Below are 27,034 nucleotides of genomic sequence, written 5' to 3' on the forward strand. Positions count from 1 at the left end.
ACCCCCATAGTGGCCTCAGCACTAATAGTGACCCCCATAGTGGCCTCAGTACTAATAGTGCCCCCCTTAGTAGTCTCATTAGTAAGTGTCCACTATAGTGACTCCAGTATTAAAAGTAACATGTTAGGCTGAAAGAAGACAACGTCCACCCAGTTCAGCCTCCCCCTCTCCCCTCCCTCCACCTTGTTAATCCAGAAGAAGGCAAAGAAAAAACCCAGTGAGCCAATTATCCCCAAATGCTTAGTGGCCCCAGTGTTAGTAGTGCTTCACAGTACCAGTCCCCGATAGTGGCCTCAGTATTAGTAGTGCCCTTCACAGTACCAGTCCCCGATAGTGGCCCCAGTATTAGTGGTGCCCTTCACAGTACCAGTCCCCGATAGTGGCCCCAGTATTAGTGGTGCCCTTCACAGTACCAGTCCCCGATAGTGGCCCCAGTGTTAGTGGTGCCCTTCACAGTACCAGTCCCCGATAGTGGCCCCAGTATTAGTAGTGCCCTTCACAGTACCAGTCCCCGAAAGTGGCCCCAGTATTAGTAGTGCCCTTCACAGTACCAGTCCCCGATAGTGGCCCCAGTATTAGTAGTGCCCTTCACAGTACCAGTCCCCGATAGTGGCCCCAGTATTAGTGGTGCCCTTCACAGTACCAGTCCCCGATAGTGGCCCCAGTGTTAGTGGTGCCCTTCACAGTACCAGTCCCCGATAGTGGCCCCAGTATTAGTAGTGCCCTTCACAGTACCAGTCCCCGAAAGTGGCCCCAGTATTAGTAGTGCCCTTCACAGTACCAGTCTCCGATAGTGGCCCCAGTGTTAGTAGTGCCCTTCACAGTACCAGTCCCCGATAGTGGCCCCAGTATTAGTAGTGCCCTTCACAGTACCAGTCCCCGATAGTGGCCCCAGTGTTAGTAGTGCCCTTCACAGTACCAGTCCCCGATAGTGGCCCCAGTATTAGTAGTGCCCTTCACAGTACCAGTCCCCGATAGTGGCCCCAGTGTTAGTAGTGCCCTTCACAGTAGCAGTCCCCGATAGTGGCCCCAGTATTAGTAGTGCCCTTCACAGTACCAGTCCCCGATAGTGGCCCCAGTGTTAGTAGTGCCCTTCACGGTACCAGTCCCCCATAGTGGCCCCAGTGTTAGTAGTGCCCTTCACAGTACCAGTCCCCGATAGTGGCCCCAGTGTTAGTAGTGCCCTTCACAGTACCAGTCCCCGATAGTGGCCCCAGTGTTAGTGGTGCCCTTCACAGTACCAGTCCCCCATAGTGGCCCCAGTGTTAGTGGTGCCCTTCACAGTACCAGTCCCCCATAGTGGCCCCAGTGTTAGTGGTGCCCTTCACAGTAGCAGTCCCCGATAGTGGCCCCAGTATTAGTAGTGCCCTTCACAGTACCAGTCCCCGATAGTGGCCCCAGTATTAGTGGTGCCCTTCACAGTACCAGTCCCCGATAGTGGCCCCAGTGTTAGTAGTGCCCTTCACAGTACCAGTGCCCGATAGTGGCCCCAGTGTTAGTAGTGCCCTTCACAGTACCAGTCCCCGATAGTGGCCCCAGTGTTAGTAGTGCCCTTCACAGTACCAGTCCCCGATAGTGGCCCCAGTATTAGTAGTGCCCTTCACAGTACCAGTCCCCGATAGTGGCCCCAGTGTTAGTAGTGCCCTTCACAGTACCAGTCCCCGATAGTGGCCCCAGTATTAGTAGTGCCCTTCACAGTACCAGTCCCCGATAGTGGCCCCAGTGTTAGTAGTGCCCTTCACAGTACCAGTCCCCGATAGTGGCCCCAGTATTAGTAGTGCCCTTCACAGTACCAGTCCCCGATAGTGGCCCCAGTGTTAGTAGTGCCCTTCACAGTACCAGTCCCCGATAGTGGCCCCAGTGTTAGTAGTGCCCTTCACAGTACCAGTCCCCGATAGTGGCCCCAGTGTTAGTAGTGCCCTTCACAGTACCAGTCCCCGATAGTGGCCCCAGTGTTAGTAGTGCCCTTCACAGTACCAGTCCCCGATAGTGGCCCCAATATTAGTAGTGCCCTTCACAATATCAGTCCCCGATAGTGGCCCCAGTATTAGTAGTGCCCTTCACAGTACCAGTCCCCGATAGTGGCCCCAGTGTTAGTAGTGCCCTTCACAGTACCAGTCCCCGATAGTGGCCCCAGTATTAGTGGTGCCCTTCACAGTACCAGTCCCCGATAGTGGCCCCAGTATTAGTGGTGCCCTTCACAGTGCCAGTCCCCGATAGTGGCCCCAGTGTTAGTGGCCCCCTTCACAGTACCAGTCCCCGATAGTGGCCCCCTTCACAGTACCAGTCCCCGATAGTGGCCCCCTTCACAGTACCAGTCCCCGATAGTGGCCCCCTTCACAGTACCAGTCCCCGATAGTGGCCCCCTTCACAGTACCAGTCCCCGATAGTGGCCCCAGTGTTAGTAGTGCCCTTCACAGTACCAGTCCCCGATAGTGGCCCCAGTGTTAGTAGTGCCCTTCACAGTACCAGTCCCCGATAGTGGCCCCAGTGTTAGTAGTGCCCTTCACAGTACCAGTCCCCGATAGTGGCCCCAATATTAGTAGTGCCCTTCACAATATCAGTCCCCGATAGTGGCCCCAGTATTAGTAGTGCCCTTCACAGTACCAGTCCCCGATAGTGGCCCCAGTGTTAGTAGTGCCCTTCACAGTACCAGTCCCCGATAGTGGCCCCAGTATTAGTGGTGCCCTTCACAGTACCAGTCCCCGATAGTGGCCCCAGTGTTAGTGGTGCCCTTCACAGTGCCAGTCCCCGATAGTGGCCCCAGTGTTAGTGGCCCCCTTCACAGTACCAGTCCCCGATAGTGGCCCCCTTCACAGTACCAGTCCCCGATAGTGGCCCCCTTCACAGTACCAGTCCCCGATAGTGGCCCCCTTCACAGTACCAGTCCCCGATAGTGGCCCCCTTCACAGTACCAGTCCCCGATAGTGGCCCCCTTCACAGTACCAGTCCCCGATAGTGGCCCCCATAGTGACAGTCTCACCCGTTTGTGTTTTGTGATTCTTCTGCGATGCGTCTTTAACATTAGAACGTCCCGCTGACAATGGCGTTAACGTGTGTGTGACCCGTGAGCGGCCCTGAGAGCCTCATGCTGTAATCAGACTGTGGCCCCTCGGCCCGGCGTACACATGGCGCCTGCGTGTAAGAGTGCAGCCCCCCGTGGACGGATTCTTTACCTCCCTGTAGGACGACCTACCGCTTTCTAACATTGGAGCCGTTGGTCTGAGGGGTCTTATATTCAGGTCACATGACGGCCCCGAGTATCTGCTGGATCAGCCACTTCATGGATACAATGTTACCACAGAACACCCCTCAGCCTTCAAAACCAGTTAGAAGAGGCGCTGCCCATAGCAACCAATCAGATGCCGGCTCTCATCGTCAGCCACGACCTTATTGGTTGCTGCCTAGTCCCGCCCTGACAACGGCCTCACTGTAGAAGAAGCTTCACATCACCCCATAGCTGTGGAGACTTCGCGCCTCAGCAGGTGGTGGGCGTGGCTATACACTCAGAACCAATCCCGGCGGCACTCCAGAGCGAGGCTCGGAACGCAGCTGAACAGGTGGTTGGTTGTCATGGAGACGGGTAAACACAGCCTCTCCGGAGCTGGCACATGGCCCTGGAGGAGGAGGAGGATGAGCAGCGCTGACTACTACGTGTGTGGCAGAGAGGATTCACAGGAGACCCGAGGGGAAGAAGGTGAGAGAGAACGTAGGGGCATTAATGTGGGCAGGGATGAATATGGAGGAGGGCCTGAGGACAGTGACTGCAGGGGGCAGGGGGGCCTTCTGCATATTTAGGGGGATTCATTCATCTTTTGTGTAAAAGTTTCATTAACTTTTATGGGGAGAGAGAAAAGTTGTAAGAAGGGCGCAGCGATGGCGGATGATGAGGATGACCCCCGATCCATGCGCCAAAGTAACGGCACTGTTGGTCCGCTGGAGCACCATAGCAACACTCAGGACGGGCCCTGGGGGCTTATTTACACGGGCACAAACTCTGTGCGTTCGCGTGACGCACGAAACCCGCCTGATGTGTTAACCCCTTGTTTCCATAGAGTTAATTTACACCAGCGATCCTGCAAGACACGAAGATCTGCAGCGCGTCCGAATATCCTGCGATGTCGCAGGCAACGCCATGATTTGCTATGAGCGACATAAAAAAATCGCAGCGCACTTGTGTGTATATATATATTCATTTTAATCTTTCCTGTTGAAACAACATGCAGTTTTCCCGCATTGCCCATCGCTTGTACCGAAACGCCATGTGAGCACGAGTAAAACCGCAGAACCGTGAAACCGATGGTCTTCAATGGTTTCATTCCCATTTGCGATGTTTTCATTCCCGTAATGTTGCAATAAAAAAAAAAAAGCGCAGCATGTCCTATTTTTTTCATCGTTTTTGATGGTCATCGCCGATGTTCCCCCGCGGAGCCTTCTTGTTGCATCGCAACGCACAAACTTGCATTTTTAATATTAGAAAGTCGTATTGACTTTTGCGCTAAAAAACCCGTGTGATGTTATGGCGGGCGGCGGCAGTGTGAGATCCGTGTCAAGGAAAAGCATCGCTCAAAAAGCGTCTGAACACAGCGGCCATTTTGCTCCTATTTTCTTGTGGCAAAACTGCGATGGCCGTTGTGAAGGAGCCTGAAGAGTGCGACAACAGCCCGCGTCTCTCGGAACGGTATTGCGCTCACCCATGTAAACTCAGTCTCAGCCGGCATCACAGCGGCGTCCACGGATTTGCGCACTCATGGATGTAGCAGGTTTTGCACCATATGGACTTACTTTACCGTACTTTTTCAGCACACAAGTAATGCGCATTTGCGCGCTGCAAAAATATACGCACCGACTGAATGGCGAATGAGGTCCAGATGTCTTCTTTTTCCTGTACAATTACGCAGCCTTTCACATCCAGAGGATTTTGCGCACATTTGCGCTTCTCCGTTAACTTTTATGGGGAGTTTTGGGGGAAAATAGTCCGCGTTGGGATTTATTTTTTGCGCGACTGAAATGCACAGAAAGACAACGCCCGCGTGAGCGAACCCGTTGGAATGGAAGAGTCGTATTCTCTGCGTACGCCTGCGGCGCTGGCACGATATCCCTGTATTAGCCACCGCAAGCCTGAAAGGGTTAATGATAGAGAGGCATGATACGATATCTTTTACACGGCGCGGTCAGATGACATTCCTGAGCGGCGGCCATGACTGGCGGAGCCGGACCGCGGTTGTAAGTAAACTTGTGAGCAAACAGAAGGACGATGCGGAAGAAAGAGCAGCTTATGGCGGTGTTAGCAGGATAAACAGAGGCGGCTGCCCGCAGATACCCACACGCTGCGGCGGGCGCACACCGCACTGCTGGCAGCAGAAGTGGCGCTGAACTGTGCGAACGCCTGCGCTTCTATACCGAGCGATTGTGCGCTGTCACCTTCGCTGAATGAATTGCTGGGAAAGTTTACCAGAGCCGACATATTAGTCGCCGACTAGTTAGGGGCGTGAGGTTCTTTGGTGGGCGAGTATTTGGACCCCTCCGCAATGGACATAGATTGGTTGCCGCGCCCACTGAATGCGCCTAGATATGTGCGAGCGGGCTTCCAGTGATCGCTCATGGCTGCGAGAGGCTGCGCCGCCGCGTGTTCCGTCATAAGCCGCCACTATCTGCGCAGCGGCGGGCGTTTTTCCGAAGCGATCACTTATTTATGTGCTTTCAGGAACCAATCAGTGTTAAGCGACGCTGCGCCGTTGTTTTTGGCTTTTGTTTTCACGTGGTCACCATTCAGTACAATAGCCTGACCACTTTTTGTGAGCAGCGCGCTTCCTGCGGCGCCGCGGTTATGGCGGTTATAGAGGGCCTTTCGATTCCTGCGGCGCCGTGGTTATGGCGGTTATAGAGGGCCTTTCGATTCCTGCGGCGCCGCGGTTATGGCGGTTATAGAGGGCCTTTCGATTCCTGCGGCGCCGCGGTTATGGCGGTTATAGAGGGCCTTTCGATTCCTGCGGCGCCGCGGTTCTGGCGGTTATAGAGGGCCTTTCGATTCCTGCGGCGCCGCGGTTATAGAGGGCCTTTCGATTCCTGCGGCGCCGCGGTTATGGCGGTAATAGAGGGCCTTTCGCCGCGTCCGAAGACTCGGAGCGTTTCTGTTTTCGGGGCAGCGGCGCGCTGGCGGGTCGGCTCGGATACATGAGCACATCTTTGGGCGTTCCCTCGGAACCCATCGGCCATTGTTGTCAGTGGGAGCGGCAGAAGCATCGCACGGCATGCGGGGTTAACGCGGGGGGATGCGTCGTGTTAATGGGAACCGCCTGCTGACATGGCGCTCGCCAACGTGCGATTTCCCCGCGGATGCGCGTCGTCTTTCTGTTAAACACGCCCGCCGTTGCTTCAGGCATCGTATACAGAGAAAAAACGGGCCGCCGAATCCGGAGCCGCACGGACCGCGCCAGGCTGGCCGTAACACCAGCAGCCGTGTGACCCGTCGCTGGGGGCGTTTGTTGTCCTCGTCTGCACGTGCAGCAATCATCGCCTGGTTACCATTAAGTACCTCAGAGCAGGGCAGCAGCACACAATGAGCTCCGGTAATCCCCTCTGCCAGAGATCAGGGTGCGGACGGGGATGATATGGCGGTAATCCGCACGCTGAGGGCCCTTTTACACCGAACCGTTAGCGTTAAAATTCGCACAATCCAACAATTTTTTTGGAAGGATCATTCAGTGAAATCGGCGCCAAACAAGAATTCCTTCGCTTCTCGGTCATTGTTCATTATATACAGGCATAAAAATAATCGTTCGCCCGCCGCCGTGAGTCAGCGCCGACCGTGTAGTTTACATTCACGACTGATATGCGAACAGAACTGCGAGTGACTTTTCCGTGTAAACGAGCTGCGCGAGCGAACGCTGTCATCGTTACGCCACTTATCGCTCCGTGTTAAGGCCCCTACTGCTGGCTTCACGCGGGCTGACGCATAATTCACGCACACCTTAGCGCAATTTTTGGGACTATGAATGAGGCTTTTTTTTGCACACATATCAGCGTATTTCACTGCAGTTTTTTTTTTGCGCAGCAAAAAGACGCAGCGATTGAAATGGCTATTTATATCCAGAAGTGTCTGCTAACACAATTGCGCAGTGTTTCTCGCATCTCCTTGCGCGCTCCGCACGCCTCAGTGACTTCTATGGCGACTCGTACACCATGTTCTATCTTTCTTGTGCGGCCAAAAATGCGCACGCAAAATACACGGATGTGAAATGAAATCGCTGGTTCTGTTCACTGCATGTTGTGCGCGCAAATACAGCGGTGTGAAGCCGGCCTCGGGCCGCGGACGGACGCACGACTATGAGCCCCATCACACACAGGAGCCATTTTTATTTTGTTCCCCGCATCGCGCTGTGAAATTAGCCTTAATTAATTAGACCGAGGTAATTAAAGGGATATTAAACTTCTCGCTGTCTACTGTGCAGCTGAGTGCGGTCTGTAGTTTTCTGTTATCAGCCATTTCAGATTGCCTGTAGTGCCCCCCCATAGTCGTTACTTTATGTCATACATTGCTAGTATATACTAAAGTCGCTCCTCTAATATAAGCCTTCCACTTCAGGGTTAATGACCCCTTTACAAACCCCGTATCAGCCGCCCCTCGCAGGCGACCTTCCTTTGCCAAACTGAGTCTTCTGTTTCCCCTAGAGCGGTTTTGCAGATCCTTGAGATGCTCCTAAAGAAGTTGTCCAGATTTAGAAAACCTGGCTGCTTTTTTCCACACACAGCGCCCCCCTTGTCCATTGGTTGTGTCAGGTACTGCAGCTCAGTTCCCATTCACTTCAATGGAGCTGAGCTGCAATACCATTCACAACCCATGGATAAGGGGGGCGCTGGGTTTGAATGGAGAAAGCTGCCATGTTTTTCTAAACCTCGACAAGCCCTTTAAATAATATCAAGGCTCACGCTCCAGTCACATCCAGAGCTGTCTTCACAATAACGCCGCTTTCCTTTTAGCTCTCAGGATCTCACCGTTTCCCGCTAGTTCATTGGAGAGGTTGTGGTCTCACCATGCTTTACACTGCAGCACTGCTCAGTGCTTATAAGCCCGGGACCAGTACAGCCTCGGCTATATCTGTCCATCTCAACAAGCAATCTTTAACAGCAACAGGCGCCTGAGAGCTGCCAGGAATCATTCTGGGTGCAGCTTTGGATGTGACTAGAGTATAAGACATCAAATTAAAACAAGTAAATCCGCTTAAACAACATCGGAGGATGAGATCATTTTCTTCTTTTTTTTTCCAGATCCGGAGAGCATCCATCTTTGGACCGTTTACTGACGCATCATGTTCAACGACCCAGAGATCCCGGACCTTGTGTCCGAGCGGACGAGCACCAGCGATGCAGAATCGGTATGTACCAGGAGTAAAGTAATGGAGATCCAGAACCCAAACTAGGGGGTGAATGCTTGGAGTCTATCGGGGATAGAATAACATCCCTTTAATCCGGCATCATGGGAACCGAGGTGATTTATTATAAACTATTCCAGATTATCCGGCAGTTGCCCTGGTGCGTTAAGTGAAGGGATTATGACTAGAGATGAGCGAGCGTACTCGGAAAAGCACTAATCGCTCGAGTAATGTGCTTTATCCGAGTATCGCTGTGCTCAGGTATGAAGATTCGGGTGCCGCTGCGGCTGACAGGTGAGTCGCAGCGGGGAGCAGGGGAGAGCGGGCGGGAGAGAGGGAGAGAAAGATCTTACCTCCGTTCCTCCCCGCTCTCCCCTGCAGCTCCCCGCTCCGTGCCGGCACCCGAATCTTCAGACCCGAGCACAGCGATACTCGGATAAAGCAAATTACTCGAGCGAGTAGTGCTTTTCCGAGTACGCTCGCTCATCTCTAATTTTGACCCCAACCTGACACAATGTGCCGTCTACCATTCGCTGTGCCGTCTACCATTCGCTGTGCCGTCTACCATTTGCTGTGCCGTCTACCATTTGCTGTGCCGTCTACCATTTGCTGTGCCGTCTACCATTCGCTGTGCCGTCTACCATTCGCTGTGCCGTCTACCATTCGCTGTGCCGTCTACCACTCGGTGTGCCCTCTACCACTCAGCGTGCCGTCTACCACTCGGCGTGCCGTCCACCGTTCGCTGTGCCGTCTACCAATCGCTGTGCCGTCTACCATTCGCTGTGCCCGCTACCACTCGGCGTGCCCTCTACCACTCGGCGTGCCGTCCACCGTTCGCTGTGCCGTCCACCGTTCGCTGTGCCTTCCACCACTCGCTGTGCCGTCCATCACTCGCTGTGCCGTCTACCATTCGCTGTGCCGTCTACCATTCGCTGTGCCGTCTACCATTCGCTGTGCCGTCTACCGTTTTTTTATCGTTTGGTGATTCCAGATTTCGGCTTTATTTCGGAGATGCCAGACTATTGGAAATTCCAAACCGTCAGACATCATCGTAGAGGACGCTTTGCATCGCTGATAGTTGCTGTTGCTCCCTTCCTTGTCTCCCCGCACACAGTGGTGTCCGTTACATGTTTTCGCATTATTTCCCGCGCGGCACAATAGCGGCCGGATGGGTGAATGAAGAATCGCTGAACTGTGGGTAACCTCTATCCAAAACCAGTGTGGAGTGTGAAAGCCGCGGCGGCGGCGCTTGTTGGACAACATACAGTATATTGAATAACAAAAGCTGCTGTTCCGTGAATGAAGTGTCCGCCATCTTGGAAACTGTCAGGCTGCGCCGCACGCGTGTATATACAGATGCGCCGCGCACCCCGAACATCACAGCGGTTTTAGGTCCATCTTTATAGCGGCCCGAGCTCTGATTTGCTGATTCCCCTACATAGACCAAGGAAAGGAATGCATTAACCCCTTCCTGACCGCAGACCGTAAACGTACCTCACGCTGTCGCGGAAGGTGTATGAAGTGAACTTGAGAGCCAAGTACGTTCCGTGCCCGAAGCGTACCAGCTGTTTTCAATAGCTGCCCACATCGGCCGGGGCGGGGGTCTAGCTTCCATTGCAGTCGTTAACTATTTGGGTATGTTCAAACGACGGATTTTTGTCGCAGATTTGCGTAGAATCAAATACATGACAGATCCGCATTCAGCAGTTCCGTGCTTCTGTCAGCGGTGCCGGTATTGGGGGGCTGGAATGGGGCTGCCTCCAGCAGTCCCACTGAAGTGAATTAAAAAAAGGAAGGAGGATTATGAAACAAAAATGATAAAGCTAAAAATCTTGAAAAGGTGAAACGTGACCGGGCAAAAAGAGCGCCACACCAGTCCACAGGTTGTGTGTGGTACTGCTCCTCAGCTCCATTCATGAGCTGCAGTACCAGGCACAACCTGCGTATAGGAGTGGCACTGTTTCCTCTAATCTCGTAATCCCCTTTAACCCCGCGATCTCTCGCTCCCCGCTGACAAGCTCATCACTTTATTGACTGATATGACATTTTTCCTTCCACAAACAAGGTAATGTCTCTGGTCTGGCGCGGGTGAACTCTCTGGAAATGTATCTGGCAGTGCCATCTGTCCTCCGCCTGTCACATCTTCCATCACTTCATGCATTTATAATGCGGTCAGCAGGGAGGGGGCGCCGCTGCTCGTATCGGCTTCAGGATGGATGGAGCGGCATTACTGTGGAGGGATCTGTGGGATCAGGATTACAGCTAGTCTGACGTCGCCACACTGAGACCATGTTTACATACTGACTTGTGAGACCTCAGCGGGACGTCTCCGGGGCGTCACACGCTGACTACAAACTCATAAGCCTCCGTGTGGTACCGTACATAACTCCGTAATACGGGGCATGCCATGTATAAGATCAAAGGTTACGCTACAGGTGGGGCCGTCTTACACGGGTCCTTGGATGGCACAGTCCCTCTGGGGCTCCTTAGTAATATATAGACCCTACTGTGCTCCTTTAGTAATGTATAGACCCTAGTGTGCCCCCTTAGTAATGCATAGACCCTACTGTGCCCCCTTAGTAATGCATAGACCCTACTGTGCCCCCTTAGTAATGTATAGACCCTGCTGTGCCCCCTTAGTAATGCATAGACCCTACTGTGCCCCCTTAGTAATATGTAGACAGTACTGTGCTCCCTTAGTAATGTATAGACCCTACTGTGCCCCCTTAGTAATGCATAGACCCTACTGTGCCCCCTTAGTAATGTATAGACCCTGCTGTGCCCCCTTAGTAATGCATAGACCCTACTGTGCCCCCTTAGTAATATGTAGACCCTGCTGTGCTCCTTTAGTAATGCATAGACCCTACTGTGCCCCCTTAGTAATATATAGACCCTACTGTGCCCCCTTAGTAATGTATAGACCCTACTGTGCCCCCTTAGTAATATATAGACCCTACTGTGCCCCCTTAGTAATGCATAGACCCTACTGTGCCCTCTTAGTAATGTATAGACCCTACTGTGCCCCTTAGTAATGCATAGACCCTACTGTGCCCCCTTAGTAATGCATAGACCCTACTGTGCCCTCTTAGTAATGCATAGACCCTACTGTGCCCCCTTAGTAATGCATAGACCCTACTGTGCCCCCTTAGTAATGCATAGACCCTACTGTGCCCTCTTAGTAATGTATAGACCCTACTGTGCCCCTTAGTAATGCATAGACCCTACTGTGCCCCCTTAGTAATGCATAGACCCTACTGTGCCCTCTTAGTAATGCATAGACCCTACTGTGCCCCCTTAGTAATGTATAGACCCTACTGTGACCCCTTAGTAATGTATAGACCCTACTGTGCCCCCTTAGTAATGTATAGACCCTACTGTGCCCTCTTAGTAATGCATAGACCCTGCTGTGCCCCCTTAGTAATGTATAGACCCTACTGTGCCCCCTTAGTAATATATAGACCCTACTGTGCCCTCTTAGTAATGCATAGACCCTACTGTGCCCCCTTAGTAATGCATAGACCCTGCTGTGCTCCCTTAGTAATGTATAGACCCTACTGTGCCCCCTTAGTAATGCATAGACCCTACTGTGCCCTCTTAGTAATGCATAGACCCTGCTGTGCTCCCTTAGTAATGTATAGACCCTACTGTGCCCCCTTAGTAATGCATAGACCCTACTGTGCCCCCTTAGTAATGTATAGACCCTACTGTGCCCTCTTAGTAATGCATAGACCCTGCTGTGCTCCCTTAGTAATGTATAGACCCTACTGTGCCCCCTTAGTAATGCATAGACCCTACTGTGCCCCCTTAGTAATGTATAGACCCTACTGTGCCCTCTTAGTAATGCATAGACCCTGCTGTGCTCCCTTAGTAATGTATAGACCCTACTGTGCCCCCTTAGTAATGCATAGACCCTACTGTGCCCCCTTAGTAATGTATAGACCCTACTGTGCCCTCTTAGTAATGCATAGACCCTACTGTGCCCCCTTAGTAATATATAGACCCTACTGTGCCCCCTTAGTAATGCATAGACCCTGCTGTGCTCCCTTAGTAATGTATAGACCCTACTGTGCCCCCTTAGTAATGCATTGACCCTACTGTGCCCCCTTAGTAATGTATAGACCCTACTGTGCCCTCTTAGTAATGCATAGACCCTACTGTGCCCCCTTAGTAATATATAGACCCTACTGTGCCCCCTTAGTAATGCATAGACCCTACTGTGCCCCCTTAGTAATGCATAGACCCTACTGTGCCCCCTTAGTAATGTATAGACCCTACTGTGCCCCCTTAGTAATATATAGACCCTACTGTGCCCCCTTAGTAATATATAGACCCTACTGTGCCCCCATAGTAATATATAGACCCTACTGTGCCCCCTTAGTAATGTATAGACCCTACTGTACCCCCTTAGTAATATATAGACCCTACTGTGCCCCCTTAGTAAAAAATAGACCCTACTGTGCCCCCTTAGTAATGTATAGACCCTACTGTGCCCGCATAGTAATATATAGACCCTGCTGTGCCCCTAGTAATGTATAGACCCTACTGTGCCCCCTTAGTAATGTATAGACCCTACTGTGCCCCCTTAGTAATATATAGACCCTACTGTGCCCCCTTAGTAATATATAGACCCTACTGTGCCCCCTTAGTAATATAGAGACCCTACTGTGCTCCCTTAGTAATGCATAGACCCTACTGTGCCCCCTTAGTAATGCATAGACCCTACTGTGCCCCCTTAGTAATGCATAGACCCTACTGTGCCCCCTTAGTAATGCATAGACCCTACTGTGCCCCCTTAGTAATGTATAGACCCTGCTGTGCCCCCTTAGTAATGTATAGACCCTGCTGTGCCCCCTTAGTAATGCATAGACCCTACTGTGCCCCCTTAGTAATGTATAGACCCTGCGGTGCCCCCTTAGTAATGCATAGACCCTACTGTGCCCCCTTAGTAATGTATAGACCCTGCTGTGCCCCATTAGTAATGTATAGACCCTGCAGTGCCCCATTAGTAATGTATAGACCCCGCTGTGCTCCCTTAGTAATGCATAGACCCTACTGTGCCCCCTTAGTAATATATAGACCCTGCTGTGCTCCCTTAGTAACATATAGACCCCACTGTGCCCCCTTAGTAATGCATAGACCCTACTGTGCCCCCTTAGTAGTGTATAGACCCTACTGTGCCCCCTTAGTAATGTATAGACCCGACTGTGCCCCCTTAGTAATATATAGACCCGACTGTGCCCCCTTAGTAATGCATAGACCCTACTGTGCCCCCTTAGTAATGCATAGACCCTACTGTGCCCCCTTAGTAATATAGAGACCCTACTGTGCCCCCTTAGTAATATAGAGACCCTACTGTGCCCCCTTAGTAATATAGAGACCCTACTGTGCCCACTTAGCAATATAGAGACTCTACTGTGCCCCCTTAGTAATATAGAGACCCTACTGTGCCCCCTTAGTAATATATAGACTCTACTGTGCCCCCTTAGTAATGTATAGACCCTACTGTGCCCCCTTAGTAATATATAGACCCTACTGTGCCCCCTTAGTAATGCATAGACCCTACTGTGCCCCATTAGTAATGCATAGACCCTACTGTGCCCCCTTAGTAATGTATAGACCCTACTGTGCCCCTTTAGTAATTTATAGACCCCACTGTGCCCCCTTAGTAATTTATAGACCCTACTGTGCCCCCTTAGTAATGTATAGACCCTACTGTGCCCCCTTAGTAATATATAGACCCTGCTGTGCCCCCTTAGTAATATATAGACCCTACTGTGCCCCCTTAGTAATATATAGACCCTACTGTGCCCCCTTAGTAATATAGAGACCCTACTGTGCTCCCTTAGTAATGCATAGACCCTACTGTGCCCCCTTAGTAATGCATAGACCCTACTGTGCCCCCTTAGTAATGCATAGACCCCACTGTGCCCCCTTAGTAATGCATAGACCCTACTGTGCCCCCTTAGTAATGTATAGACCCTGCTGTGCCCCCTTAGTAATGTATAGACCCTGCTGTGCCCCCTTAGTAATGCATAGACCCTACTGTGCCCCCTTAGTAATGTATAGACCCTGCGGTGCCCCCTTAGTAATGCATAGACCCTACTGTGCCCCCTTAGTAATGTATAGACCCTGCTGTGCCCCATTAGTAATGTATAGACCCTGCAGTGCCCCATTAGTAATGTATAGACCCCGCTGTGCTCCCTTAGTAATGCATAGACCCTACTGTGCCCCCTTAGTAATATATAGACCCTGCTGTGCTCCCTTAGTAACATATAGACCCCACTGTGCCCCCTTAGTAATGCATAGACCCTACTGTGCCCCCTTAGTAGTGTATAGACCCTACTGTGCCCCCTTAGTAATGTATAGACCCGACTGTGCCCCCTTAGTAATATATAGACCCGACTGTGCCCCCTTAGTAATGCATAGACCCTACTGTGCCCCCTTAGTAATGCATAGACCCTACTGTGCCCCCTTAGTAATATAGAGACCCTACTGTGCCCCCTTAGTAATATAGAGACCCTACTGTGCCCACTTAGCAATATAGAGACTCTACTGTGCCCCCTTAGTAATATAGAGACCCTACTGTGCCCCCTTAGTAATATATAGACTCTACTGTGCCCCCTTAGTAATGTATAGACCCTACTGTGCCCCCTTAGTAATATATAGACCCTACTGTGCCCCCTTAGTAATGCATAGACCCTACTGTGCCCCATTAGTAATGCATAGACCCTACTGTGCCCCCTTAGTAATGTATAGACCCTACTGTGCCCCTTTAGTAATTTATAGACCCCACTGTGCCCCCTTAGTAATTTATAGACCCTACTGTGCCCCCTTAGTAATGTATAGACCCTACTGTGCCCCCTTAGTAATATATAGACCCTAGTGTGCCCCCTTAGTAATTTATAGACCCTACTGTGCCCCCTTAGTAATGTATAGACCCTACTGTGCCCCCTTAGTAATGTATAGACCCTACTGTGCCCCTTTAGTAATTTATAGACCCCACTGTGCCCCCTTAGTAATTTATAGACCCTACTGTGCCCCCTTAGTAATATATAGACCCTACTGTGCCCCCTTAGTAATGTATAGACCCTGCTGTGCCCCCTTAGTAATGTATAGACCCTACTGTGCCCCCTTAGTAATGTATAGACCCTACTGTGCCCCCTTAGTAATATATAGACCCTACTGTGCCCCCTTAGTAATATATAGACCCTACTGTGCCCCCTTAGTAATATATAGACCCTACTGTGCCCCCTTAGTAATATATAGACCCTACTGTGCCCCCTTAGTAATATATAGACCCCACTGTGCCCCCTTAGTAATTTATAGACCCCACTGTGCCCCCTTAGTAATTTATAGACCCTACTGTGCCCCCTTAGTAATATATAGACCCTACTGTGCCCCCTTAGTAATATATAGACCCCACTGTGCCCCCTTAGTAATTTATCGAGCCCACTTTTCCCCTAAGTCATTTACAAGCACCACTGTGGCCCATGTCATTTATAGGCTTCCTTGTAATCCCTGAGTCATTTATAGGCCCCACTGTACTCTCTGATTATTTGCAAAGACCCCACTGTGCCCCCTGAGCCATGGACCCCGGCACCTTCCTGCTTTTGTAGGGTTCTGCGTGCGGTTGGCCTCATGTCCTTGTAAACATTAGTCCTTAGTGCTGTCACATCCGCAGTGGCATAGGACCATGTGCCCTTGTGTAGACCTGTGCAATGCAGGTGGGATGGTAAGGATATGGCAGTAAGCAATCAATCTTAGCAGGACCCCCCCCCCCCCCGTGTGAACAGTGGATCTGCTGCAGACAATAATTAAAAAGGCACTTGGGGCAGGGGGTGCTTGTATCCCCCCATGAAAAGGGTTTTCCAGGACCAAACTATCGATGGCCTGTCCTCAGGATAGCTCGTCAGTAGTTGATTGGCGGGGGTCTGCCACTCTGCTCCTTGAAGGGGCTGCCGCTCCTGGGTGAGCGCTGCTTCCTCTTCTCAGGCATGTGGCATCACGTTCATCAGTCACATGGCCTGAGATCATCCCATTCAAGCGAATGCAGGAAGTGGTCTTGACCAAAAGGTGTGACCCTCTAATGGGCATGCTCATACACAAGTCTTATCATTAGAGTTCCTCAAGTTTTATTCAAATGCCAATTAAAAACCATGTTTTAAAGCACCACCGTGCTTCTTCAGTTCTGCTGGTGAAGGGCGCTATCAGTAGCGGGGCGGGGGCGTGATAACACTTGTGTATGCGCATGCCCATTATTGGGTCGCACCTTACTCCCAGCCTTTTAGTGAAGACCACTTTGTGCATTCATACGTCTATGTACGGGTTGAGCGTTTCCTGGGTTTGGCTGCACCTCGCCTCCATGCACATCCCTCTCTTGTCACTTCAACACTAAGGTACTCAAATAGGACAAAGAACAGCTCCTCCTCACTGCACCCGGCCTCCACTGGGGGAGCTCCACTATCTCTGCACCATATCCTGTATTCAAGTGAATGGGATGGAGCTGCAATACCAGGCACAGCCACTATTCAATGTACGGCACTGTGCCTGGTATGGACTCACCTGAGCACTACTGTCATTTCAATCGGCTGAGGATTGAACCCTCGGCAGTCAACTAATTGAGGATAGGTCATCAATAGTTTAGTGTTGGGAATCCCCCTTAAGCTGTGAGTAATGCCGGGCACGCTCTTTATCAAAGGCAATACTGTTCAGATACCGGCTGCCGGGACATCCTATGACTGCTGCGTCTGCTAGGTCTTTTAGGGGCGGACTCATGGGCCGAAGTACTGACTCCCATGACCCGGTGGCACTAACATTTCACCGGCTTCCTCCTAGACCTCAGCTCATCTATCATGGCACTGGTGGTCTGATCCTGTGGGGATACTTCTCCTCTTCCCATGTGAACACTGTCACTGGTGGCCAACCCCCGGGCACCGCTGCCACAGTAAGCCCATCCCATGTCCCTAGCCGGAGACTCTCAGCTTCAGTTGTCCTACGGCACTTGCTGGGCCCCGGAAGTCATCTAGGGGCCCTTTTGTTATCTCATTTGACCTCCCTAGCCCTTGCTGTCCGTGGGACCTCTCTCAGATCACGGGACCCACTTGATGGTCTTTGGATCTTCTTCAGCACTAATCCCCACAGAGAAGTGAGTACATGGCATGCATTGCCCAAACTGCGGGCACTATTGCATACCAGCCATTGCAGTGTTGACCACATTGGTGATGCGGTGGCCTCGTCATCGGGCGCAGGGCATCGTGACGTTCAGGAACATCATCAAGAGGTTCAGATAAACGATGATGTAGAAAGCGCTCGAGCTTCATCCGGCGCTCGTCTCATCGGCCGCTCATATCTTCATGGGAGCGGCTCACCTCCCTTACAGGCGCATTCTAGATGCTACATCTCTAAGGCCCAACGTATACAGGAGCGGAACGGGAACTGGCAGCAAGCTGGAGCCTCGCAGAATGGTGACGGTCCATATTTGTGCAAACAGCAGAATATTCTGGTCAGCTGGTACTGCTAGTATTCGGGGGGCCCTGATTGGTGGAGATTCAACCGCAGAGACCCCTCACTGATCCTGAGAAGTGTGGGCAGCGGAGGGCGTGTATACACCCCTCTGCTCCATTCAGTTGGGACTGCCGGAAGTAACTGAGCACTTGGCTATCTCCGGTGGTCCCATTGAAGTGAATGGAGCCCAGGTGTGCATGCTTGTCCTTCATTGCCCACATTACTGGGCACTCAGGGCCAGCATTCATCGGATCAGTCAGACTCCCACCAGTCGGCAGTATATGCCCTATCCAGCGGCTCGGAGATAACCTGTTTAGGCCGCAAATCCCCTTTAAAGCAATCCTCCGGTTTTGAGTCAAAATTCCGTTTGGCACCCAAAGGGGGAGGGGCATATTACCTGTAGTTGATCTCCTCTGTTGTCCCTCTTTTCCACCGGTTTTGGGCCTAATATTTGGTTGGGCAAGATAGCTGTCACCATTTCCTAACTAGTTAAGACACACTGTGCACTGTTCAGCGATTGGCCAGCTTTGCTCATGTGAGCAGCGCTGGCCAATCAGAGAACAGGTCTAGTGCGCTGGTAGTCTAACACTAACATTGCGCTATGAGTGATTAGATACTCAACAGATCACATCAGACCTCTTGAACAGCCAGAGACGGGGAGGGACCACAGACAACATCAGCTACAGGTCATATACCCCCTCTGTCCCAAAACCGGAGGCTTTAAGTCATCCACAGTAACACAAATGTAAATAAATAGATAACACAGCCCAGCGATTCCTCCTTCCTGTCCGACATAACGAAAAATATCATAAACTTCGGGTCAGACCTGTTTCTAACTGTATGGCACCTTGCTGCAGCAGGAGTTCTCCCCCACTATCATGCTAAGCCACACCCCTTATCTAAGCCCCTCCTTTAGCCTTCTTCCAGCAGAAGGGAGAATTGATCAGAAGTTCATGAACTTGTCTGTTCTCTGCAGAGTGTGTCCTGACATTACTTTTATCATTCAGCTCTAGATGTACTGTCCCTTTAAATAGTCCTTTTTTAAATCTTCCTTTTGCTTGTTCTACAGGACGAAGACCCCGAAGAGTCGGCGGACAGCCCCCCCTGTGGTTATTATTCAGGTATCTGGCTATATATTGCCGTTTCTTCTGTACACCCCCCTTGTTGAAAGACGCTCAAAATCCACGTCCTCGTTGGGAAATCCGGTAACAAGCATGGCTGCCGTGTCGGTGGACTTGGGCCGTATGTGTATGACGCCTTTCATCTGGCTGTGGCAGCTTCCATGTTGAAGGGATTTGCTGTGACGAGACAGCCCCTTTAACCCTTCCTGCTGCAGCCCTCTTTGTTTTAATTTTTTTTCCTCCCCACTTTCAGTTGAATCCTTTATTTCCCAGTGATACCGCTGTGGGGGGGGGGGGGGGGGGGGCTTGTTTTTTGCCCTCGTACTATTTTGGACAAGTTGGGACCGCCACGCAGGGTGACCTCTGTGTGCGCGCTCCCCAACTCACAAGCAGTCTCCTGGCCCCGCCCATCTCCCACCCTAACCTCCTGGCCCCCGCCCGGCTCCCACCCTAACCTTCTCCTGCTCCCACCCATTCTGGATGTTCTCCAGCTCCTGCCTACCTCCCACCCATTTTAGTTTCACTGTGACTGTCTGCTGGGCTGTGTATCTAAACCATTCAGGTGCGATACATCTGCTAAGATGCTGTATCTAAGCAGATCATGTGTGATACGTCTGCTCAGCTGACGTATCAGATTAGATACATCTGCTGATCAGATGTATCACAGAGGATCTGCTTAGATACTGCAGCTAAGTAGATGTATCACACATGATCTGTTTAGATACGGCTTCTCAGCAGGCGTATCACACAGGATCTGCTTAGATTCAGCAGACGTATCACACATGATCAACTTAGATACATCTGCTGAGCTGCTGTATTTAAGCAGATCTTGTGTGATGCGTCTTCTCAGCAGATGTATCTAAGCAGATCCGGTGTGATACGTCTGCTGAGCAGATGTATATAATCCAATCATGTGATACATTAGCTGAGCAGATGTATCACACATGATCGGCTTAGATACATCTGCTCAGCAGACGTATATCACACAGTATCTGCTTAGATACAGCAGCTCAGCTGACGTATCGCACATGAACTGCTTAGATAGGATCTGCTTAGATACAGCAGCTCAGCAGACTTATGTTTTACGTCTGCTGAGCAGATGCATCTAAGCAGATCCTGTGTGGTGCGTCAGCTGAGCAGATGTATCACACATGATTGGCTTAGATACATCTGCTCAGCAGACATATATCACACAGGATCTGTTTATATACAGCCGCTCAGCAGACGTATCACACATGATCGGCTTAGATACATCAGCTCAGCAGACAGTTCAACACATGATAGTTGCCCTGAGAGTAATGGTGACCCCAATAGTTGCCCCAGTAGTAATTGTGACTTCCAATAGTTGCTCCATTAGTAAAACAGACCCCCCCCCCAATAGTTGCCCCGTTAGTAATAGTGACCCCCAATAGTATCCCCAGAAGTAATAATCACCCCCAATGGTTGTCCCAGTAGTAATAGTGACCCCCAATAGTTGCCTCAGTAGTAATACAGACCCCCAATGGTTGACCCAGTAGTAAAAGTGACCCCAAACAGTTGTGAAGTAGTAATAGGGACCCCCGGACATTGCCCCAGTAGTAATAGTGACTCCCAATAGTTGTCCCAGTAGTAATAGTGACCCCCAACAGTTGCCCCCGTAGTAATAGTGACTCCCAATGGTTGCCCCGGTAGTAATACAGACCCCCAACAGTTGCCCCCGTAGTAATAGTAACCCCCAATAGTTGCCCCGGTAATAATAGTGACAGCCCCACTCTCCCGGCAGCACTAGTAATAGTGACCGCAAACACTGCCCCTAGTAGTAATAGTGACACCCCCCACTTAGCGTTCAGCTGGGGACAGTCGGCAGGTATACACTGCTGTGGATGGGAATCAGCTCCAGACTGTCAGCGGGAGCAGGCAGACAACGATGAAGCTGCAACCAGGGATAGACTGGACTGCGCATGCACAACGGAGCAAACCCGCGTTCCTGACAATCGCTACTGTGCAGCAAATGAAGAGGAGAGCCGGGTGTGTTTGTCGTATCCAAGGACAACAGATTTGATAAACCTGGATGGGGGGGGGGGGGGGGGGTTGGGGCTCATTTACAAAGCACACAGTATATTACGAAGTGCTTTACAATTACCCTACAGAAGTATATAGATGCACTTGGCACAGCCGGACAACCTGGTTAATGCAACATTTTAATAAACTGGACTTTTATGGATACAGTGATACCAATTTAAATTTTTTTTATATTTCTTGATGCAACAGCTGGGAAATGGATGGTTTTTAAACTTTTAATATTAACTTTTTCTAATAAACTTGATTTTATTTGTTTTTACTTTTTTCCACTCCCCATTTCTGATTGCTCATACAGTATAATGCAATACTATAGTGCTGTAATATACTGCATTCTGACTGGCATCCTATTAAGGCATGTCTTAGTAGGCAACCACTCATGGTAGCTCTGGGGGTGCTATGGCACCCGGATGCGCCCCCACCCCGCGATCTCATTGCAGGAAGGGGCCATTCAGCCCATCACAATCCCAATTGGGTCTTTCTAATGCTGCTGTCAGAATTAACAATAGCAGTTAAAGGGTTAACAGGCAAGATCGGCATTGTCTCCGATGGCGTCTCGTGTAGGCTGGTAAAGATGGCTGACACCGGCCGTGTATGGAGTGGGCTCCGCTCCTGAACCCGCTCCGCATAATGACACCTGATATATATCCTACTTGTACAGCACATGTTGAGAAAGGGTTAAATACATGAACTTCACACCTGACAGCGTCTTTAAGTTAGCAGCGTTAGTTTTGTGATGGCGTCCGTGTTGTACAGAGCAGGCGGCCCAGCGTGTTCCGAGCGCCAATGTTTTAGATTCATTCTCCCCATTTGACCCTTTCCCGAACAATCTGTGAAGAAGAGGAAGAGCGCCGCACACGGCGGCTCTCCTGTCCTGATGTGCCCCTCCGTAAGGAAGCTGCATCCTCTGCGTGCCGTGCTGTGAACGTTCGTGACAAACCCAAGGACATTACTGTGTGAAGCTGCGGCCGCGACCACCCTGACATCACGGACCAGAACACAGCATGCATAAATGGATCACACGGGAACAGACCGACCGCAGTCATTACTGCAATGTGAGGCATCAGCTATGGACAGGCCGGGCACAGGGGCTTTAGTTAGTTATTTTTTACTGCTTTTGCCGTCTTGATTTTCTCTGGCTCTTTCTGTTCTATTCAAGCTTGAGGGCAGAAGCGTCAAGATGAAAGCAACCATGCGACTCCTGCAGAATATCCTACCAGCGCTGACTGGATGCAGCTTGCAGTAGTTGGTTTGGCTACTAGAGAGTCTGGACATTGTTACCCACAATCCAGTATGTTCATTTTCTACTAAGACAGCTTTGTAACAAATACTATACTCACATTTATTGCTTACTACTTGAATGTACCTGCTACTAGGTAATAATAATAATAATCTTTGTTTGTATAGCGCCAACATATTCCGCAGCGCTTACATAGACGGGGGATACAGAAAGACAGAAGTACAAACATTACAGAACCACGGTTACATAGTAATCAGTTGATGGAAACAATAGGGGTGCGGGTCCTGCTCCAACGAGCTTACATACTACGAATAGTGGGGTGATACAGAAGGTAAAGGGGCTGGAGATGTGCACGGTATGGCGAGGTGGAGATGTGCACGGTATGGTGGGGTGGAGATGTGCACGGTATGGTGGGGTGGAGATGTGCACAGTATGGCGGGGTGGAGATGTGCACGGTATGGTGGGGTGGAGATGTGCACGGTATGGTGGGGTGGAGGTGTACACGGTATGGCGGGGTGGAGATGTGCACAGTATGGCGGGGTGGAGATGTGCACAGTATGGTGGGGTGGAGGTGTACACGGTATGGCGGGGTGGAGATGTGCATGGTATGGTGGGGTGGAGATGTGCACAGTATGGCGGGGTGGAGATGTGCACGGTATGGTGGGGTGGAGGTGTACACGGTATGGCGGGGTGGAGATGTGCATGGTATGGTGGGGTGGGGATGTGCACGGTATGGCGGGGTGGAGATGTGCACGGTATGGTGAGGTGGAGAGTGAGCGATGCTATACACATAGACAATGGTCAGACATTTAGCCATGTGACGGCAGAAACGGTGTGACTGCAGGAGCGGTTTATGATGGCTGGCAGGGATTGCAGTCGGTAGGTCAGGGAGCATGTTATCAGGCGGAGTACAGAGGGGTTTGTTTAGGGAATGCGGTATGCCTCCCTGAAGAGGTGCGTTTTTAGAGCACGCCTGAAGTTCTGCGAGTCCTGGATTGCTCGGGTAGCCTTTGGTAGTGCGTTCCAGAGGACCGGTGCTGCTCTGGAGAAGTCTTGGAGGCGGGAATGAGAAGTTCGAATGAAAGGGGCGCTCAGTCTGGTTTTGTTAGCAGAGTGGAGAGCCCAGGCTGGGTGATGGATGGAGATGAGGGAGGCGATATAGGGGGCGCTGCGCTGTGGATGAGGGATACAATATAGGGGGGCGCTGTACTGTGGAGGGCTTTGTGGATGAAGGTAGCGAGTTTGAATTGAATTCTGTATTTAACGGGCAGCCAGCGCAGTGACCGGCACAGGGCAGAGGCGTCCAAGTAGCGGCTGGACAGGAAGATGAGCCTGGCTGCCGCATTCAGGATGGATTGGAGAGGGTAGAGTCTGGTGCAGGGGAGGCCGATCAGCAACGAGTTGTAATAATCGAGGTGGGAGTGGATGAGGGCAACAGTGAGCGGTTTTAACGTCTCCACAGTGAGAAAAGAGCGGATTCTTGCGATGTTCTTGAGGTGCAGCTGACATGTTCGGGCCAGAGATTGGATGTAGGGGGCAAAAGAGAGATCAGAGTCAAATATGACCCCAAGGCAGCGGGCGTGCTGGGAGTTATGGTGCCACACACTGAGATGGAGATGTCAGGATGAGGTCGGTTAGTGGAGGGTGGAAATACCAGCAGGTCAGTTTTAGAGAGGTTTAGTTTTAGGTAGAGAGAGGACATGGTGTTAGAGACAGCGGACAGACAGTTAGTGATGTTTTGGAGGAAGGGTGCAGAGATGTCACGGGCAGAGGTGTATAGCTGGGTGTCATCAGCGTACAGGTGGTATTGGAGGCCAAATCTCCTGATGGTTTGTCCAATTGGGGCTGTGTAGATAGAGAAAAGGAGGGGGCCGAGGACCGAGCCCTGGGGGACCCCAACAGCAAGGGGAAGAGGAGGGGAGGTAGAGCCAGCAAAGGAGACACTGAAAGAGCGGTCAGAGAGGTAGGAGGAAAACCAGGAGAGGGCAGTGTCCTTTAGGCCAATGGAGCGTAGCATACTGAGGAGGAGTTTGTGGTCAACAGTGTCAAATGCTGCAGAAAGGTCGAGGAGGATCAGTAGGGAGTAATCGCCCCTCGATTTGGCTGTCAGTAGGTCATTGGATACCCTAGTAAGGGCAGTTTCTGTCGAGTGTTGAGGTCGGAAGCCAGACTGTAGGGGGTCTAGGAGAGAGTTCTCTGATAAGTAGCTTACAAGGCGTGTGTAAGAACGGCAAATACTGCTGGAAATGATCAGATACGTTGCACAGTCCTAAGGTATTATAATACTGCCCCTATGTACAAGAATATAACTATAATACTGCCCCCTATGTACAAGAATATAACTACTATAATACTGCTCCCTATGTACAATATAACTACTATAATACTGCCTCCTATGTAGAAGAATATAACTACTATAATACTCCCCCCTATGTACAATAATATAACTACTGTAATACTGCCCCCTATGTACAAGAATATAACTACTATAACACTGCTCCCTATGTACAAGAATATAACTACTATAATACTCCCCCCTATGTACAATAATATAACTACTGTAATACTGCCCCCTATGTACAATATAACTACTATAATACTGCCTCCTATGTAGAAGAATATAACTACTATAATACTGCCCCCTATGTACAAGAATATAACTACTATAATACTTCCTCCTATGTACAAGAATATAACTACTATAATACTGCCCCTATGTACAAGAATATAACTACTATAATACTGCCCCCTATGTACAAGAATATAACTACTATAATACTGCCCCCTATGTACAAGAATATAACTACTGTAATACTGCCCCCTATGTACAATATAACTACTATAATACTGCCTCCTATGTAGAAGAATATAACTACTATAATACTGCCCCCTATGTACAAGAATATAACTACTATAATACTGCCCCTATGTACAAGAATATAACTACTATAATACTGTCCCCTATGTACAAGAATATAACTACTATAATACTGCCCCCCTATGTACAAGAATATAACTACTATAATACTGCTCCGATGTACAAGAATATAACTACTATAATACTGTCCCCTATGTACAAGAATATAACTGCTATAATACTGCTCCCTATGTACAAGAATATAACTACTATAATACTGCCTCCTATGTACAAGAATATAACTACTATAACACTGCCCCCTATGTACAAGAATATAACTACTATAATACTGCCCCCTATGTACAAGAATATAACTACTATAATACTGCCCCTATGTACAAGAATATAACTACTATAATACTGTCCCCTATGTACAAGAATATAACTACTATAATACTGCCCCCCTATGTACAAGAATATAACTGCTATAATACTGCTCCTATGTACAAGAATATAACTGCTATAATACTGCCCCCTATGTACAAGAATATAACTGCTATAATACTGCTCCTATGTACAAGAATATAACTACTATAATACTGCTCCCTATGTAGAAGAATATAACTACTATAATACTGCCCCCTATGTACAAGAATATAACTACTATAATACTGCCCCCTATGTACAAGAATATAACTACTATAATACTGCCCCCTATGTACAAGAATATAACCACTATAATACTGCCCCCTATGTACATGAATATAACTACTATAATACTGCCCCCATGTACAAGAATATAACTACTATAATACTGCCCCCTATGTACAAGAATATAACTACTATAATACTGCCTCCTATGTACAAGAATATAACTACTATAATACTGCCCCCATGTACAAGAATATAACTACTACAATACTGCCCCCTATGTACAAGAATATAACTACTATAATACTGCCCCTATGTACAAGAATATAACTACTATAATACTGCCCCCTATGTACAACAATATAACTACTATAATACTGCCCCCTATGTACAAGAATATAACTACTATAATACTGCTCCTATGTACAAGAATATAACTACTATAATACTGCCCCCTATGTACAAGAATATAACTACTATTATACTGCCCCCTATGTACAAGAATATAACTACTATAATACTGCCTCCTATATACAAGAATATAACTACTATAATGCTGCCTCCTATGTACAAGAATATAACTACTATAATACTGCCCCCTATGTACAAGAATATAACTACTATAATACTGCCTCTATATACAAGAATATAACTACTATAATACTGCCCCTATGTACAAGAATATAACTACTATAATACTGCCTCTATGTACAAGAATATAACTACTATAATACTGCCTCCTATGTACAAGAATATAACTACTATAATACTGCTCCCTATGTACAAGAATATAACTACTATAATACTGCTCCCTATGTACAAGAATATAACTACTATAATACTGCCCCCTATGTACAGGAATATAACTACTATAATACTGCCTCCTATGTACAAGAATATAACTACTATAATACTGCTCCCTATGTACAAGAATATATCTACGATAATACTGCCCCCTATGTACAAGAATATAACTACTATAATACTGCCGCCTATGTACAAGAATATAACTACTATAATACTGCCCCCTATGTACAAGAATATAACTACTATTATACTGCCCCCTATGTACAAGAATATAACTACTATAATACTGCCTCCTATATACAAGAATATAACTACTATAATGCTGCCTCCTATGTACAAGAATATAACTACTATAATACTGCCCCCTATGTACAAGAATATAACTACTATAATACTGCCTCCTATGTACAAGAATATAACT

The 27,034-nt window shown here is 49.4% G+C and overlaps 1 protein-coding gene across 4 annotated transcripts in view; it reads left to right on the plus strand.

Moving 5' to 3' along the window:
• Positions 1–3,604: 3,604 nt before the first annotated feature.
• The window catches only part of LOC136610961 (cytosolic carboxypeptidase 2-like), a 120,427-nt gene continuing 96,997 nt past the window's right edge, over positions 3,605–27,034 (plus strand). For all 4 annotated transcript variants that reach the window (XR_010790202.1, XM_066590173.1, XM_066590174.1 and 1 more), the window contains exons 1-3: positions 3,605–3,697; positions 8,272–8,378; positions 18,949–19,000. Coding sequence is in view for 3 of the 4 variants with exons in the window: in XM_066590173.1 (XP_066446270.1) it covers positions 8,313–8,378; positions 18,949–19,000 (118 nt within the window). In the remaining variant the exon portion in view is untranslated. The remainder of the gene's footprint in view (positions 3,698–8,271; positions 8,379–18,948; positions 19,001–27,034) is intronic.

This window comes from Eleutherodactylus coqui, chromosome 2 (assembly GCF_035609145.1).
Source record: "Eleutherodactylus coqui strain aEleCoq1 chromosome 2, aEleCoq1.hap1, whole genome shotgun sequence".
Lineage (NCBI taxonomy): Eukaryota > Metazoa > Chordata > Amphibia > Anura > Eleutherodactylidae > Eleutherodactylus > Eleutherodactylus coqui.